Consider the following 17,598-nt stretch of genomic DNA (forward strand, 5'->3'; position numbering starts at 1 on the left):
CAAAGTGTAGGCATAAAGAGAGGCCAGGGCCACAGGCTCGGCCCCCAAACCTGATGCGCCTGAGTCTCGCTCAGCTGAGGTCTCCCGACGAGTGGGCAGGCCCCACTCCATCCTGGGGCACGGTGGGAAAGCAGCGCTCTGCTAGAGTCCAGCTCTGTGGCTCCAGGGTACTGGGGAACAGACAGCTGGACAGGCTAAAATAAGTGAGTCCAAAGCCACGTGGTTTATTGGGGGCCAAGTGGGCTCAGTTGGGCAGGGTGGGCTACGTGTCGCAGTCCTCAGGGACGGCAGCCGTGATGATGAGTGAGGGTTCCAGGACACCCGGGCTAGTGAAGCTGTCCTCTGCACACAGTCTCTGGCTGGGGAGCTGGGAGGCCAGGCCACCCTGGGCCAGGGACTCCACAATGACCTCAGCCGAGCCCACCTCCAGCTCTGCAGGCGGCTGAAGCGCCACCACCACCATCTTCTCGTCCTCAATGACCAGGTTTCGGAGCTTGCGCTGCCGTGGGTTGTAGTTCTCCACCCGATCGTGGATCTCCATGTGTCTTCGCAAGTGGGCCTGGGGGAAGGGGGAGCTCAGGACGGGCGAGAGCCTGGGGGAGGAAAGAGGGCCCGGGCCAGGCCTACCTGCCGCGTGAACTTGTAGCCGCACTCCGTGCACTCGAACTTCCTCACGCCCTTGTGCCGTCTGACGTGCACGCGCAACTGCTCCACAGCTGCGGGAACGAAGCACCACCAGCATTAGGGGAGGTGGGAGCACCATGGGGATCGCCCTGAGATGAGCCCAGGAGCCCAGAGCCCACGTGGACATGCGGCAGGAGGCTAGGACAGAGGCAGCAAGGAGGTGGCCAAGCAGTCAGCAGGGGTTTCTTTCTTTCCACTGTCCTTGGGGCCAGTGCCATCCCAGGGCTGCTGCTGCACAGGATGCCCCCCGCCCCACCATGGCAAAGCAGCTCCACTCTCATCTCTTCAGGGCACAGGGGAGGGAAGAGATTCACTGGCAAGAAGGTTCTGCTGCTAGGAACGAGCGTTTGAAAGCCACTGTTGCGCCCACCTCCCTCCCAAAGATGCTCCACTCAGGTCAGTGGGAAACGGAGATGGCCCAGCCCCCGGCTTCCCCCAGGGCTTGTCCAGGTACCTTTGAAGGTCTTGCCACAGATCTGGCAGAAATGGGGCCGGCCCTCCTGGTGACGGCTGGCCACATGCCTCAGGAGGGGCCCCTTCTCTGTGAAGCGCTGCTCGCAGAACTCGCAGCTGAAGGGCCTCTCACCCGTGTGGGTGCGGTTGTGCTTGTCCAGGCTGGCTGTGGGGACAAGGCAGGGGCTCAGCTGCTGGCTTCAGTCTCGGGACAGGGAGGGGACAGGCAAGCCTCACCTTGGGTGCGGAAGGTCTTGCCACAGAGGTGGCACTGGAAGGGCTTCTCGCCTGTGTGCGTGCGCAGGTGCATGTTGAGATTGGCCTTCTGGGTGAAGGCGTGGCTGCAGAACTCGCAGACATGTGGCCTCTCGTTCCTGTTTGGGCAGGGACACGGACAGAGGCCATCAAAAGGGAACTGGCCCCCTTTACTCTGCTACAGCTGGAAGTGTGACAGGCAAGGAAGGCCTGGGCAGTACCAGGCAAGGGGCACCACCTCCATCCCAGAGCAGAAGGGAGCTCTATGGAGTGGGAGGCACAAGAAACTAAGAACATGCCCCCCAGGAGGTATGGAGCCTTGTCTTAGCTGGAAATCCCGTCCCCCAGCTGCTCTGCCTGGCCAACTCTTGCTCAAGCCTAAGGTATCCCCACCCCAGAAAGGCTGCAGGCCTAGATTCAGGGTGGAGGGCACACTCATCTGTGTAACTGTCAGCAAACTCTGCCTTCCCGGCCCCGCTGCTGGCCAGGCCTTGGGGGAGGACGGCTGACCCACACCTGTGCTTGGCTTTGATGTGCATCTGCAGGCCATTGCGGCTTGAGGCCCGGTGCCCACACTCCTCGCACACAAATAGCTTCTCCCCACGGTGCTTGAACGCCTCGTGCAGCTGCAGCTCCGTGCGGGACAGAAAGCACTTGGCACAGGTGGGGCACTGCAGAGTAGACAGGTCGGGCAGAGGGGCCAGGGCCAGGGCCAAGGTGAGGGCAGGGCTGCCTGGGAGCCCTGTAGGCCTCCAGTACCCCGGAACAGCAGAAAGCACACAGCCTCCTGCCCACTCTTGCTCACGCCAGCATCCGAGTGTGCCCGGCCCAGCCCTGCCTGGCACTTACTGCATGGGGCTTGGGGGCTCCGTGTAGCTTGATCATGTGGCTCTGCAAGTCCTTCTTCTGCATGAACTGCTGGGAGCAGGAGGAACACTGAAAAATAGGCCCACGGTCACCTCCAGGGCAGCCTACACAAACGGAGACCTGGCCACCCATCCCCATGCTGTCGGGTGGAAGAGTGAGGGCAGGGCCCAGGTGAGGTACAAGGAGGGTCCCTGATCTGGAATGAAGGATGGCACTAGGGGGCCACCAGTGCCATGGCCACAGGGGTACTGAGCCTGCCCTCCACAGAAAGAAACCAGCGCCCAGGAAGGACCCTGGAGGTGAAGCTGCAGCCAGTGGCCCCACCCACAGACACAGGACAATGGGACAATGGACGGGCAGGGAAGCTCCTTGAAGGCTATCAAGGAGGAGGTGCCTGACGCCGCCCCAGGTAAAGGGCTCAGCAGGAGGGATCCTGGGCCTACCCTCCCCTGGAGATAAGCCGATCCTGACCTTGTAGGGCATCTCCCCCGTGTGGGACACCATGTGCACCCGCAGCTCCATCCTCCGGCGGAACGTCTCCTGGCACACAGAGCACGTGAAGACCTGGCAGTGTGAGGGGCAAGCAGGGCTGGCGTCAGGGCCTCTGCCTGTGGTGGCAGGAATTCCACTCACTGCTGGGAAGAGTCTGCCTGGGGGGACGCTCAGGTGGGACAGGGTTAACACATAACCTGCCTGCCTTGACTGTCACTGAGCGCTGCAAACCCATCACACACCAGGCCCTTCTCAGGCCCAGACAGGCTGGATGCAGGGGCCAAGTGGCCTCATGCACGGTCCCTGGCCCCAGCTGCCAGCGACAGGCCTCTAGGAAGAGAAGGGCAGGGTTTAGCTGGGTCCCACGCATGGGCCAGCAGTGGGTGGGGGCAGCGGCCAGGAGGCCTTTCCCAGCAGCCACCCCTCGCTGAAGTTCCCCTTCTCCAAAGCCCACGGTAGAGCTGGGCCAGGGGCCTGGGAAGGCAAATCCGAAGTGCCTCCCACAGAGTCCCTCCTGCACTTATCCCTTCCACCCTTGGGACCTGTGTCCCCACCTGTACCAAGGTGTGGACTTGATATCCAAGGACCCTGAAGCTCTCTTAAGCATACAGTCCCCCTCTGAGACAGTCTCCTGGGGGCCCTTCCCAGATGGCACCAAGACAGAGGCCAGCATGCCCCTGCCCACAAGTACCTGGGCCAGCTCCCAAGTACCTGTTCCGAGCGGTTCATGCAATTCCGGGCTTCATGCTCCAGGAGGTTCTCCTTCCGAAAGTAACACTTCCCACATTTGGGACACTCAAAGGGTTTCTCCCCAGTGTGTTTCCTGCCAGGAGAAGCCACATGGGGTGTGGGGGCTGAGAGGGTTTCCCGGCTCTCCCTCACCTTGGGCCCCTCTGGCCCCCGAGGCTGACGGTGCTGTGCTGCACAGCAGGAGGGAAGGTGTCCTGAGGCTGGCTCGTGGCTCACCACGTGGGCACAGTCAGACCCTGGCTGGTGAACGTGCAAGGACAAGTCCAGAAACCACCTCCAGCAGAGACTCTTTGCAAGGGAGAATGCCATGGCCACCCTACGCAGCTATGAGGGGATATCCAAAGCCAGCCTCCCAAGAGGCCGCCACGGAGCTGACTGGCAAAGGAGCTGATGGGGAGGCCTGGCCAGCCTTCCAACCGAAGGCAAAAGCAATCCCTGGGGCCTCACTACCTGGAGAAACAACTCCATCTTCCCAGAGCTTCAAAATTGTGACCAGAGCTGACCATCTGACCTCGCTCCACTACCTAGTGTGGCAACAACATCTCCTGAGCTGCCACATGAGCTGCCCACCTGGTCTCCCTGCTCCCTGCCTGCCTCCCTGACTGGTTTCAGCTGTCAGCAACAGCCAGACAGACCCTTTAAACAGAAGTCAGGCGTCAGCACCTCTTGGCTCACAGCCCTCCAATGCTTCCCAGTTCAGAGAAAAGGCCCGGGAGGTGCCTTTTCATTCCCAAGGTGTCCCACCAGGCCAGGCACACACCTTCTTGCTGTCCGTCAACCCACCAGGCTCGTTGCTGCCCCAGAGCCCTCACCCCCAGTCACCCATTTGGTCAACTTCATCACCTCCTTTGAGTTGTTGCTCAAATCTCACCATCTCAGTAAGTCTCCCCCAGACCACTGTTATTTAAAATTGCAACCTGACCCCACCTGAACCCCCCAACCTCCTCTTTCTTTTTCCACAGCACTTCTCACCTTTTCACCTTCCACCACACACAGTTTACTTCTTGTCGGTCATCTGCATGGCCCTGCATAAGCTCCACAAGGGACCATTGTTTTGTTCACTGATACATCCTGAGCTGCCTCATAGTCTGTTGAACAAATGAACTAAACGAACCGACCTCAGAGCCCGCGTGCAGCACTGCGAGCGCTCTTACGACCAGCCAGAGGCCAAGCTCTTCTCTCTTCCTCTAATCGCTGCATCAGCTGTCCTCATTCCCCATCAAAATAACCTCATGAAGTCATCACTCCCCTCCCCTCCCGGTTCTCAGGGCCAGTCCAGCAACCTGAAGCCCAAGGTCAGGATGGAGACAGTGTGAGCACCTGAGTCTTACCCTGGCAGAGTGTCCAGGCAGAACGGCGACTGCCCCAGGGTTCCCCATACACTGAGATTACCCAAAGATTCCACTGGCAGCAGCTGCCACAAAGCAAAGTGCACAGGTATAGCAACCTGATTTCACCCCCAGCTCCAATTCCAGGTGATCACTGGTGGCTTCCTCGAGTGTCACAGTGAGAAAAGATTTGTGGCCTAACCTGGCTTGCCAAGAAAGTGCCCTGTGATGGGATTAGTGATGTCTTGGCTGGAGAGTGATAGGATTGGAAGGCATGTCGCCTACCTGCCATCCCCACAGACCTTGCAGGGACTCTGGAGCAGCACTTCCCAAGAGAACTCTCTGTGATGATGGGAATGTTCTATGCTACACTGTCCAATTTGGTAGCCAGGAGCCATGTGGCTCCTGAGCAGCTGAGATTTGGCTGGTGTGTCAAGGAACTGAATTTTTTATTTAATTTTAATTACTAATACCTAAGGTTAGGCCTCAGCGCCTGCACAGGGTCCACAGGCTTCTCTCCTGCTGGCAGGAGCCAGCCGGAGAGCAAAGTCCACAAACCCATCTCCAGCCAGAGGACTCACAGCAGGAGGGGGAGGAAGAATCCCACGCAAAGCTACGTTCTCACTCCCTGATGACCAGAGCTGTGCCAACGCCAGGCACCAAGTGGGAAGCACAGGACCCCTCCCCCAACGTGGAAATGGCAGATAGGAAAAGAAAATAGAAAAACAGAACGTTTACCTGTTGTGAACTTTAAGATAATATTTGCTGAGGAACTTTTTATGACATGTGGGGCATTCAACCGGCACCGCTGTACCTTTTCTGTTCTCAGCGGGCTCAGCTGCTAGGGAACCTGCGCTCAGGGCTGGCTCGGCAGCACAGGGCTTTCTGATTACGTTTGACTTCCTCCTGGTCAGCACAGCCTCAGGCTCAGAAACGTAATCGCCATCCCCGTCGTCCTCCACTTGAACCACTACTTCCCACTAGGGCAGAAGAGGCAGCAGGAGGGGGTGGGGTCACCAAATTAATCAGCAGGGGTTGTGGGGACTCAGCTCCAGTCCTATCCCAACCCCTAACCCAAACAAGTCCCTTCATCAGGGACTATTCCCTTCAGGGGCCCAGGGCAGATAGCATCTGCACCTTGCATTTGGAGACAAGTGGCTCTGTTTATGGGGAACTGGAAGCCTGGCTGCATTTCATTGTCCTGGGGAAACACCTGTAGTCCTGATGCTGCCTTCTCCACACCCATATGGACAGCTGCAACTAGTAGAAAGGTCAACCTGAGGTCACCAGCTTTCTTGGTTTGGAGAAAGCTTGTTCCAAACCCACATAACAGAGATTCTTCCTTGGGGTCCACATTATCCCAAAAAAGTGTCGATCTTTTCCCCCTACTTTTATCTTCCCAGTTTCAGCACCCTGGGCACAGCACAGTACCTCATTACTCCCGCCCTGCAGCTGTGCCCCTTCAGCATCGAAGGGCCTTGGGGGCACTTTGCAGTCCTCAGGCTCCTTGTCCTCCGGGGAGCAAGGCTTCAGAGCCTGCTTGAGTTTCCCACGGAGGAAGGAGGGGCTCTCACTCTGAGCAGGGGGATGGAGCTGGGGCCTCTGGGGGCTGTGACTGCCTCTGGGCTCCTGATCCCTGGAGACTAGACCCAGAGTCCTGGAAACTTCCTCTTCCTCCAAGCCTTCTGGATCCTTCAGGTGGCTGTTCACATCCTGGGAGGCGGGTTTCCCCACCACACTCTGGCCACCTGGTGCCTGTCCCACTGAGGTTTTGGGCTTGAAGCTCTGGCACAGCTCCACAGCCTCAGGCACTCGCAACTCCCTGGCTGCCAGAAGCACCTGATCCCGGTTCCCCGAGGTAAGGGCGAGGTGACCAGTGTAGAAAAAGTCCAACAAGAGGCCAAATATCTCAGCGAAGCCAGCAGGGAGGACAACACTACCCCCTGAACCATCCCCGTAGAGGCTCTGGAAGAAGTGGCTGCAGCAGGCAAGGACACTCCAGTGTGCCTTGAATACCAGGCCCCCCACGTCCAGGGTAGCGTCGCAGTACTGGCCCTTCTCTCGCTGCTTGTTGAGTTCCTGCAGAACCCTCACACTGTGCTGGACGAAGGAGCCGTCCATGATCAGAAGAGCAGGAAGACAGGAGTGACACCCTGGCCAGCCCGACCGAGGATATGCAACAGAAAGCCCCTGGATTTGAAAAGAAAAGGGAAGCTGGACTCTATTCTGATAGTCACATTTATCAGAACGAGGGCTTAGGTCAAGGTTAGAGGGTGCACGCGGAGAAGAGGAACAGACTGACAGCCGCCGGGGAGGGGGAGCGGGGGCCATATTGGATTGGCCAGAGAGGGGCGGGGGCGCAGGCGGACTAGCTGGGGGACGGGGCATGGCGGGACACAGTGTCGTGAAGAGGGGCTGGTGGGAGGAATCAAAGTTTGGGGAAAGGTGGCAGGGGATGTGCGCGAACTGTGGACCCTGGACCAGGGAGGGCGGCAGACGCAGACAGGTGAGCGAAGCCCACGCCGCGCCCACAGGTCCCGAGCGGCCGGGCGGAAGGCGGCCGCGGCCACGCTCCCATCAGCGGCCACGACGGCCCGCAGCCCCTCCCTCCCTCGCCCCGCGCCCTCCTCACCCGAGCTGGTCCTCCCTGCGCCGGCCCCACCGGCCCCGCGCTCCGTCGCCTCCACAGCCCACAGACGAACTGCCCCGGCCGTGCGTGCCCGCACTACCCTGCGGAGACGCCGTTGTCGCCGCGCCGGACGTGACGTCAGGGCGCGTCGGCCAGGCGGGCGCCTTGGTGGCGTAGGGCTTCTAGCTCCCACCTGAGGGGGCGGGACGCTTCCGAAAAAGGCCAATGGGATGCAGGGAAGGACGGGTCCAGGCCCAGTGCTTTCGGCGCTGGACCCGCCCCGCGGAGTTGCTCAGCAACGCCAAGTTGGGCGCCCGCCTATGCTGGGCTCCCGGCTCACACTTGAAGAGGCGACACCACCCCCTTCCCAGACCGGAAGCGCAGCCTAGACGCAGACATACATTTCGTCTCTTTATTGGCAGCCAGGAGGCTGAGCTGGGCTCTCCTGTGCGCTTACACATCCCAACCCAAGACCGAGGAGCCCAAATGCCTCCCGGACACCCCAGGCCCACGGTCCTGCTCGACCTTCGACCCTCAGGCCAGGGAAGCCTTACAGTCCTGCCCGCCCGCTTGGCCCCACCTGACCCCACTGGTCAGGTGGAATGGCAGCGCCTCGTGTAGTCCTGGATGGAGGCCTGGAAGTGCTCTGTGCTGTTGAGATCTGGGCGGCAGAGGATCACATAGCACTTGGGGAGGAAATAGCCACTGAAGCCGCTGCTCAGGCTGCTCAGCGGGGCCAGCACATTGACCGCGAGCAGGTACTTGCCCTGGAAGACGCGGGCCACGGTAAAGAACGAGATCCAGGACACGAAGTTGAGGAGCAAGCTGAAGGTGACACATTTAGCCTCGTTATAGTTCTCTGGCAGGTCCTTGCCCAGGTAGCTGCAGGCAAAGGCGCTGACCGAGAGGAGGCCATTGTAGGCAAAGGCCAGCACGAAGCCCAGTGAGTGGAACTCTGTGCACTCAAGCATCACCAGCTGGGGGAAGCGCTGGTATTCTCTGGTGGGCAGTGGGGTCCACACCGCAAGCCAGGTTAGACAGATAAGCAGCTGGGTCATTGAGCTAATCAGCACAAACAGGCCAGCACCGTGGTTTTGGACCCAGGCACGGTAGAACATGGGTAACTTGGTGGAAAACTTGAAGATGATGACCAGTTGGAAGGAGCGAACTGTCAGGCAGGACAGGAAGATGGCAAAACCAAGGGCAAAGAGGGCCTGGCGCAGCAAGCATGCGAGCAGCGTGGGCTCCCCAAAGAAGCCATAGAGGCTGCAGCTACCCACTGCCAGGGAGCCCAGCATGAGGAAGCACAGCTGGCCCCCAGCTGACCTCACCACAGGGGTGTCTAGGTGCCAAGCAAACAGGCCAGCAGTCCCAACCAGCAGCAGCAGCAGCAGCGAATTAGCTGCCAGCAACACCCAAGAGATGTGCTCATGCCAAGTCAAACACACCACAGTGCGTGGGAAGCAGATCTGGCTTCCCTCAGGTGCCCACTCTTCTTTCCCACAAGGCTGGCAGCTGTAGAGGTCTGAAAGGGAAGGCAGAGAAAGTTCCTGAGAGTTGGTGAGAGGGAGTTCCTGCAGGCCTTTAAGATGCTGGGGGAGCTGTACCATGGCAACTAGGCTCTGCTGGCCATAGCAGGTGGGGGGGAGGGCGGGTAGCCAGCAGTGAGACCTGAGGCCAAGTGTTTCCTCAAAATGTCTGTGTTAATTACAGACTCTGGAGATACACACGTAAGTTCTATATGGCTCAGGATCCCTGCAGGGGTTGGCAAAGCAAGAGGTCCCTAGCCAGGGCCTTGCCCTGGTAGCTCTGCCCACATACCATACCATTTGCTATGATCCGATGGGAGCCAGCCCTAAGGGAAGGAAATTTTCATCTTTCCCTCCAGCACTTCCACTAACCAAATTCTGCTTCCTGAGCTGCCACTCTGTGGTTTCTTGAGTCCTGACTCACTCAGTGAGGACAGAAGAAATGCATTCCCATCCCTGCAGGGATAATAAAAGGACAGAAGGTGGCCCCAGGAGTCCAGCTCTAGGCTGAGCCCTTAGCTACCTAATTTGCTTTCTGATCTTGACTGTGCACCCTGGATGGGGCATCCTGGTTTTTTGGGTTGTTTTGTTTTGTTTTGTTTTGTTTTTTGCTGCAAACATGCTAGTGTCTGCATCCAGGCCAAGCTGTTCAAGGAGTTAGCTGTCTTTGACCTGGGCAATAGAAAGGACAAATAGGACAAGAGGGTACAAAGGGAAAAGTAGCTACATTCATTGGAGAAAGAGGTTGAATTCAGGATAAGATTGCACCTGTAGAAGTTGTGATAGGAGCTCTCTGATAAAGGACACACCTCGGTCTAAGGCTCTCAGTTGGTTTGTTGTTTTTTTCTTGATCAGAACTCAGTCTGATGGCAGATGTCCTCCATCTTGTACCTAATTGGCAGCCCAGTGACTAGGGCCCAGGTTCTAGGCTGGGTGTGTGCACGCGGGGGACAAGGGAGGTCCTCTCATCCACTGTGTAGTCCCCAGCAGTGCTGGGTAGCCCGCCCACTCACTTGTCCACTCACCACTCTTGTTGAGGAAGGTCCCAGCCTCACAGGGAACACACTCAAAGCAACAGTGCTGGAAATCCACAACCACTTGCTGGTGCCCTTCAAGACAGTCGCTGGAGCACACAGACTTAGGCACCTGTAAGAAGCCACAGGTGTTCTGCAACCACATGGAGGGGTCCACCTCAAAGGGCAGCTCACACGTGTAACAGAAAACAGAATCTCTGTGCATCTGCCCTCAGGGCTCACTCCCAGGGCAGAGCCCCTGGTCATGTAAACCAATGCCCCACTGGGCGTCTGTGTGCTAGCCCATGGAGAAGATGCTCTGCATCTTCTCATCACCCACCCGGGCAGAGAAGGGCACAACGTCCTTCCCTGCCTCCTTGGCAGAGCTGGATAGAGCCACGTCAGCCTGACACCTGGCATCCCCTTCCTGCTCTGTGCATGCTGTGCCAGCATCACCCTCAGGCTCCAGACTGCCCATGAGGCAGTCACCTGATGAGTGGCCACATCCCCATTACCTGGTTGTCCTTTCCATGCCACTGGATTTTGGTCTCATTTATGTCCAGCCAACCTGGAGACCATGTGGAAGAACCGATGACGGTGAAGGTCCAGTTGGGCCCACTCCAGTCCCAGGCAATTATGGTATAGCCACTAAAGGGGCCCCCATTGTCATTAAATGTCACAGTGTCTTCGTGTAGAAGGAAATTCACCTTGGGGATCTGCTCCAGAAGCTGAAACAAACATATCATGAAGCCATGGTAGACAACACAGACCCAGATGGCCCAGGAAGCAAGTGCCTGAGACCTTCTTAGGTTTCTATCCTGGGTGGTTTCAGCCCACCCAAAAGGTCTGGTCCCTTCCTCAGAGCCCCCTCCCCTCCTTGGAAGCCCCTTGACCCTCCCAACCAGCCTCCTGAGAGGAGGGCTCTGACAAAGGACCCCTTACAGACATTTTTTAGCCCTAGATCTTGACCCTTGACACTTCCAAGGCATGGTGGGTGGTTCAGAGAAGGCAAGGGTTAGAGACGAGAAGCATTTGTCTAAGAGACGAGACCCTGGCACTTAGGCCAGAGAGTTCCCACTCTGCTTGTCTCAGGATTGGCTGTTCTCCCTGACACAGGGTTCCCAGGGCTGTGTTTTACCTGCCAGGGGTGGACTTGGCCCCTGGAACAGGCTCCAGAGGTGCAGCCCAGGAGCTGGTGGAGGCCGTGGGCCACAATGTACACTGCCCGATACGTGTTGTAGGCAGAACTCATGGAGATGGCTTCAAGCCTGGGCATCGAGTGTGGCCTGAAAGTTTGGCAGTGTCTGCAGATCTGATTGCTGCTGCACCAGGAGCCATTGATGCAAGGCCTGGGGTCCCTCTTGTCCGCCCAGGCATAGGCCTCTTCATACTCCTTCAGGCCAGGGACAAACCCGTGCTGGATGGCCACACCCAGCACTGTCCCGATGTCCTGGATCCCAGGCACCCCAGTGATGTGTTGGGAGATGGCCCAGGCTTCTGAGGCGATCCACACCTTGCCAGTCAGGTCGGCCAGCACCACGGACTCGAAGAACACCTTGGCTGGCTGGTGGCGGGAGAAAACAACCACGACAGTGGTCCTGGCCTGGGCCAGGTGGCGCATCATGCTCTGCATCTTCTTATCACCCACCCGGGCAGAGAAGGGCACAATGTCCTTGAAAGCAATGCAGATGCGCTCCTTGGTGGCCTGGTACTCGAGCTCCCGCACCCCCAGCTCCCCGTAGTCACCTTCGCTGCCGACCAGCGAGATCCAGACCCACCCGAACCTTTTCAGCAGCAGCACCATGGTCTCCACCTGGCGCTTGTCACTGGGGATGGTGCGCAGAAAAGAGGGATATTGCCGCTTCGTGCTAAGTGTCACACTGCTGGCCGAGTAGCTGATCTGTGGAGGAGGGCCCATTCAGCAAGTTCAGTAGCATCAACCTCAACTGAACCACCCCCCAGTGCGTGGCCCTGTGCTGTGTGGGGATACAGGGAGGGCAGAGACCAGGAGAGCAGCACTCGACATACAGACTGACAAATTACATACAAAGAACCACAAGGCGCCACAAGGGGTTCCTGGGGGAGGAGTGGGAACTCCCACTTGTCCCCAGTGGACAAGGGGAAGGGCACACATTCTAAGCAAAGGGACAAAGCTGCAAGTGTGCAGTGAAATAGTATGGTGTGTTTGGGGACCTTCAGGGACTTCTGCTCAGCAAGAGGCCCTTTGTGAGAAGGGGAGCACAGGTGGGTCAGGGCAGGAGGCTTAGACTCTCAAGCTAAACGGCTTAGTCTTTGTCCTGTAGGCCACGGGGAGCCCCCAAGGGTGTCCGCAGAAAGATGATATGTTCAGACTTGGGTTTTAGGAGTATCTCTGACTCCAGTGAAGAGCTTGTTAGGAAAGGTTCAAGATGAGTCAGGGAGAACTTGTGGGAGGCTGATGGAATTATCTGGCTGGGAGTGACGCTGGTCTGAATTCAAGCTGCAGCAGGGGAGAAGAGGTGGGGGGTGGACTTGACATTGAGAAGGAAGGAGTGGCCCCAATAAGGGACTACAGGTGGGAGAAGGCAGGACTGCTGGGGTTCTGGCCTGGTTTCAGGTGCCCAGCAGGCTGGGGGGATGCAGGAAGAGAAGAATCTTCTGTCGTGTGTAGGGTAAGGTCAACTTGGGGTCTGCCGGGTCCATGAAGTGGTGCATCTCATCGGGGCCTGCCCAGGATTGGGGAGGAGAGGAGGGTGGCTTCTTAGGGGCAGCGGGGCAGGAGGACTCTCCACACTGAAAGTGGAAGATGTGGGGGGCACGGGCACCAAGGAAAGAGTGTCATAGCAGGACTGGTGGAAAAGGTCATCAAGAAGTCATGTAAGATAAAGAAGGTCTGAAAAGCACTCCTTGGATTTGGAGATCTAGATGGTGCAAGAACAAGAGTGGTGAGGGCAGAATTGGGGCGGGCTGGGAGTAGATGGGAAGGGGAGAGGCAAGGCAGGGAGGGTGGGCAGGGCCATTAGAGGCCAGGAGGGGCAGGCCCAAGGGATAGGACAGGAATATGCACAGGGACAAGACAAAGGGACACCCCCACCTCTGAGTGAAGGGAAGAAAGGAAGGAAGGCAGGTGGAGCACCTGGGCGGGAGGTGAAAGGTATTTCATTCTTAACAAAGGAGAAGGAACCTCAGGCTGGAGAGGGGAGGGGAGGGCAGCTGGTGTGCAGCTGCACAGCAGTAGGTCCAAAGGAGAATGGGTTTCCCACTAGGTGGAGGCAGGGAGATCTGGAAGCAGCCCTTGGAGAGGAAGGAAGGCTGGGCAGGGACCATGCTGGGCAGGGACCTCTGCCCAGACTAAAGAACTGTGACTGCCCAAGAAATCCAGGGGCAAGACTAGCTTTGAGGGGACAGCAGCTCTTGTCCACCTGTGCAAGTCCCGTGCTGGAATTGCCAGGAGGGAGACAGGCAAACCTCTGAGGCTCCAGCTTACCAGGGGTACAAGGAAAGGGCTCAGCAGGGCAGCAGTGGTGGCAGCACTGTTGGAGTCCTCGGGCCCAATCACTGCCACAACCTTGGGGACATAGTCGAGAAGGTTTCCCTGGATCTCTATGTGGTTTGTCCCTGGCACGGAGAGCACTCTCAGCGTGGCATACACATTGGCAGACTCCGAGCACACATCGTACAGCTCGTACCCTAGGGTGACATTGGGCAGCAGGGCCGTGGAGTTGTTTATTTCCTCAATGGCAAACCGCATGGCCTGGAAGTGGTGGTAGGCATGGCCGTTGAAGTTGCTGAGCCTGTGAGGAAAGCCGAGGGCTGAGAAGGACGAGGCCCCACTGATAGCCCTGGCCTCCTAGACTCCCAGGCTTTGGGGGTAGAAAGGAACCTCTGAGGTCATCTGTGCAGTCCCCTACAACCATGACCTCACCACGGGCCCTGAAGCACACACACAGTTCCAATAGGTGTTAACAGGCCTTGGGAGGTGGGAACAAGCTAGAGAAACGCCACATGCCCCCCTACCCTCGGATAAGCATCCTAGCATCAAAAGGCTCACAAAGTTCTGAAGCACAGAAGCCTGCTGTGTTAGTCAGGGTTCTACAGAGAAACAGAATCAATGGGTTGTATGTAGAGTCAGAGAGGTTTCTTTTAAGGAATTGGCTCCCACAATTATGGGGGATGGCACGTCCAAAATTTACAGGGCAGGCCAGCAGGCTGGACATCCTGACAAGAGTTGATGCTGTGGGCTTAAGGCCGAGGGTGATCTGGAGGCAGATTTCCCTCCTTTTCCAGGGACCTGAGTCTTTTAAGGTTTTCAGCTGATTGGATGAAGCCCACCCCGTTCTGGAGGGGCATCTGGTTAATCAGTCTATTGATTTAAAGTTTAAGGCCAGGGGCGGTGGCTCACGCCTGTAATCCTAGCTCTCTGGGAGGCCGAGGCGGGAGGATCGTTTGAGCTCAGGAGTTCGAGACCAGCCTGAGCAAGAGTGAGACCCTGTCTCTACTAACAATAGAAAGAAATTGGCTGGACAACCAAAAATATATAGAAAAAATTAGCCGGCATGGTGGCACATGCCTATAGTCCCAGCTACTCGGGAGGCTGAGGCAGGAGGATCGCTTGAGCCTAGGAGTTTGAGGTTGCTGTGAGCTAGGCTGACGCCACGGCACTCTAGCCCGGGCAACAGAGCGAGACTCTGTCTCAAAAATAAATAAATAAATAAAAAATAAAGTTTAATTGCATCAAGAAAAAACCTTCATGGCAACATCTAGACTAGTGTTTGACAAAACAACCCTGGGCACCATAGCCTAGACAAGATGACACATAAGGCTGGATGTGGTGGCTCATGCCTGTAATCCTAATACTTTGGGAGGCCAAAGCAGGAGGATCACTTGAGGCCAGGAGTCTGAGATCAGCCTAGGCAACATAGCGAGACCCTGTCTCAAAAAAAAAAAAAACCAAAGAAAAAGAAAAAGAAAAATTAGCCAGGCATTGTGGCATGCTCCTATAGTCCCAGCCACTCAGGAGGCTGAAGAAGAAGGATCACTTGAGCCCAGGAGTTGGAGGTTGCAGTGAGCTATGATGATGCCACTGTACTCTACCCTGGTGACAGAGTGAGACCTTGTCTCAAAAAAAATTTAAAAAGAAAATTTAACCCTTACATCTGCTCAACCTTGTTTAACTAGTGCCTCTCGGCAGGACACCTATGAATGTGTTGAGGGCCCCTCGTTGCCCCTACTTTAGGAACTTCTGTCTGGAACCCAACAGGGACATGCTGGTGACATGATTCTGCCCTGCTTAAAGAACATGCTAAGCCAGGTACCATGGTATGCATCTATAGTCCCTGCTGCTCAGGAGGCTAAGGCAGGAGGATCATCTGAGCCCAGGAGTTTGAGAGCAGCCTGGGCAATGTCATGAGACCCTTTCTCAAAAAAAAAAAACAAAAAAAAACGTGCTGGTCTGTTCCGTTTTCCAGCCTCTCTACTTGTTCAAAGACTCTTCATCACTTCTGTCACTTCTGTCCCCTAAGTCTCTCAGAGGAGGCTTAGTGCCATCTGTAGGAGACAGTCCTCCAGTTATCTAAAGCCAGTTTTCCTGTCTTCCTCCCCTCCTGTCCCACCCAACTTCTCTTCCCAGCCCAAGTTTTCTTTTCCCAGGCTCCTATCTGCAGCTCTTTGGGCAGGTCATCGTATGCCAGGATTTCCAGAATCTTCCTCTTATGCCAACCGTTGGGTATGCTTCATGCATAGGTCAACCTGCAGCTGAGCCCTGACAGCATTCTTGAGCCTCCAGACCTGTGACTTGCACAGTCTACAATCAACTATCTTCTTTAAAAGAAAGGAGACCAGATGTAGTGGCTCACACCTGTAACCCCAGCACTTTGGAAGGCCAAGGTGGGAGGATAACTTGAGCCCAGGAGTTTGAAACCAGCCTGGGCAACATAGTGAGACCCCCATCTCTAGAAAAAAAAATTAGCTCAGTATGGTAGCATGTGCCTGTAGTCTTAGCTACTTGGGAGGATCACTTGAGTCCAGGAGTTCTAGGCTGCAGTGAGCTATGACTGTACCACTGCACTCCATCCTCGGAGACAGAGCACGGCCCTGTCTCAAAAAAAAAAAAATTAAATTAAAAAAAGAAAAGCAGTAGTTTTACTCTACCTAGATCATTGACTTCATGAAGGCACCAACCTATTTATCTTTGCTAAACTCCTGAAGCATCTACTGGTTTGTGTCATGTGTCTCCCCTTCCCACCTGCCATCTGGGAGACTGAGGACTGGGGGGTAGGGATGGGATGGCAACTCAAAGCCATGTCACATTTGGTAAACTGAGGCCCGGGTAAAAAGTTCTAAAACCCACAGCTCCCTGATAGTAATTGCCTACATGGACTCCCTCAAGGGCCAAGGGAAGTTGTGTCCCAGCCTCCCTCCTCCCCCCAAAATGCCAGGGCTCCCTTTCTGAGCCAGGAGACTGGATGGCAAAGATTAAGCAAGGATGGTCATTCCATCTTCCATCTCCTCCTACTCCTACCCAAGTTTGCCATCCAGTTACAGTACGAAGCCAGGAGATGATTTGAACGGAGTTACAATACAATGCATTCTAATAGCAAGGACAGAATAAGTACTGCAAAGTGGAAACTGGCAGAAGTGTCTGGGAAGGTCTAGCAGGCACTTGAAGGTGGTGACTGGATTGACGGGGGGGGGCAGTTCAGGTGGCAAGGACAGAGGCACAGATGGAAGGTCCTGCTGAGGAGGGCCGGCAGAGGGGCTATGTGGCCACAGGTCCCATTAAAGGATGGTTCTGCTGACCCCACACTCACCTGTCACACAGGGTCACCTCAGGTCTGTGTCGCACCTGCACACATTCAGCATGGAGAGGGAACAGGCCTGCAAGCAGGTAATCCCCAGGGAGGCTGAAGTCGGGAGAGGGCTCAGTGTTGTGGCAGCTGTAAGCCCAGCAGCAGGAAATGCAAAGTTGCAGGCCAACCAGGTGAGCTGTCTGGAGCAACATGCTGGCCACACACACGGCCAGCGTCCAGCATGGCCTAGCCGAGCACTCTAAGGAGGCGGTTGCTTAAATAGAATAGAAGGCAGCTGCCCAGATGCTTCGCAACCTTGTGCCCCTGGAAGGGCTGTTTGCTTCCGGGTCTGTGGTCCCACTCAGGAACTGGGCAGGGCAAAGGCATGGATGCAAACCAGGTGGCATCCAGTGACCTTTCCTCTGGACGGTTGTGGGTTCCATCCTTGCTCTGGCACCTGTGGCTTCACCTGGCTCAGAAAGGGAGCGCTGGCATTTTGGGGGGAGGAGGGAGGCTGGGACACAACTTCCCTTGGCCCTTGAGGGAGTCCATGTAGGCAGTTACTATCAGGGAGCTGTGGGTTTTAGAACTTTTTACCTGGGCCTCAGTTTACCGAATGTGACATGGCTTTGAGTTGCCATCCCATCCCTACCCCCCAGTCCTCAGTTTTCTGGAACTGAAATCTGAGCGAATCATCATAGTTTCACCTTGTTACCCAGGGTTGCTCCCATCAGCCCAAAGACAAATCCATGCAAACCGAAGGTATGCAAATAGACCGGTTTTGCTTAAAATGCCAAACCTGGAGCTTTTTCTGCAGGGGAAAAAAAGATC

At 56.4% G+C, this 17,598-nt stretch overlaps 2 protein-coding genes across 3 annotated transcripts; both read right to left on the reverse strand.

Moving 5' to 3' along the window:
- Positions 1-205: 205 nt before the first annotated feature.
- On the reverse strand, positions 206-7,604 carry ZBTB48 (zinc finger and BTB domain containing 48). The gene is made up of 11 exons (XM_012662644.1): positions 7,462-7,604; positions 6,261-7,019; positions 5,568-5,809; positions 3,463-3,574; positions 2,731-2,823; positions 2,242-2,328; positions 1,909-2,063; positions 1,375-1,511; positions 1,139-1,303; positions 628-716; positions 206-559 (listed from the first exon to the last, which is right to left on the reverse strand). Exons 2-11 carry the CDS (start codon positions 6,948-6,950, stop codon positions 263-265), a joined length of 2,067 nt encoding a protein of 688 aa, XP_012518098.1. The 5' UTR covers positions 6,951-7,019; positions 7,462-7,604; the 3' UTR covers positions 206-262.
- Positions 7,605-7,858: 254 nt separating this feature from the next.
- On the reverse strand, positions 7,859-17,082 carry LOC105824919 (taste receptor type 1 member 1). 2 transcript variants are annotated; one of them, XM_012662537.1, is made up of 7 exons: positions 16,789-17,082; positions 13,894-13,899; positions 13,467-13,767; positions 11,139-11,900; positions 10,516-10,728; positions 10,013-10,133; positions 7,859-8,983 (listed from the first exon to the last, which is right to left on the reverse strand). In XM_012662537.1, the coding sequence occupies exons 1-7, from the start codon at positions 16,977-16,979 to the stop codon at positions 8,052-8,054; spliced, it is 2,526 nt and encodes an 841-aa protein (XP_012517991.1). In that variant the 5' UTR covers positions 16,980-17,082; the 3' UTR covers positions 7,859-8,051. The 2 variants fall into 2 exon arrangements, with proteins under 2 accessions (XP_012517991.1, XP_012517992.1); XM_012662538.1 differs by lacking the exon at positions 11,139-11,900.
- Positions 17,083-17,598: the final 516 nt, after the last annotated feature.

This window comes from Propithecus coquereli, unplaced genomic scaffold, assembly GCF_000956105.1.
Source record: "Propithecus coquereli isolate 6110/MARCELLA unplaced genomic scaffold, Pcoq_1.0 Scaffold77, whole genome shotgun sequence".
Classification (NCBI taxonomy): Eukaryota; Metazoa; Chordata; class Mammalia; order Primates; family Indriidae; genus Propithecus; species Propithecus coquereli.

Bases quoted from the DNA above. Each gene is read 5' to 3' on its own strand.
- ZBTB48 (XM_012662644.1), bottom strand. From the start codon at position 6,950: ATGGACGGCTCCTTCGTCCAGCACAGTGTGAGGGTTCTGCAGGAACTC. The intron at 3,575-5,567 runs GTAAACGTTCTG...TTCTCCTGGCAG, and splicing joins TATCTTAAAGTTCACAACAG to GAAACACACTGGGGAGAAAC. The intron at 717-1,138 runs GTACCTGGACAA...TCGTTCCCGCAG, and splicing joins CTGTGGCAAGACCTTCAAAG to CTGTGGAGCAGTTGCGCGTG.
- LOC105824919 (XM_012662537.1), bottom strand. From the start codon at position 16,979: ATGTTGCTCCAGACAGCTCACCTGGTTGGCCTGCAACTTTGCATTTCC. The intron at 11,901-13,466 runs GTAAGCTGGAGC...CCTCCTCCACAG, and splicing joins GCCCTTTCCTTGTACCCCTG to ATCAGCTACTCGGCCAGCAG. The intron at 10,134-10,515 runs GTAATGGGGATG...GGCTTCTTACAG, and splicing joins GGCATGGAAAGGACAACCAG to GTGCCTAAGTCTGTGTGCTC.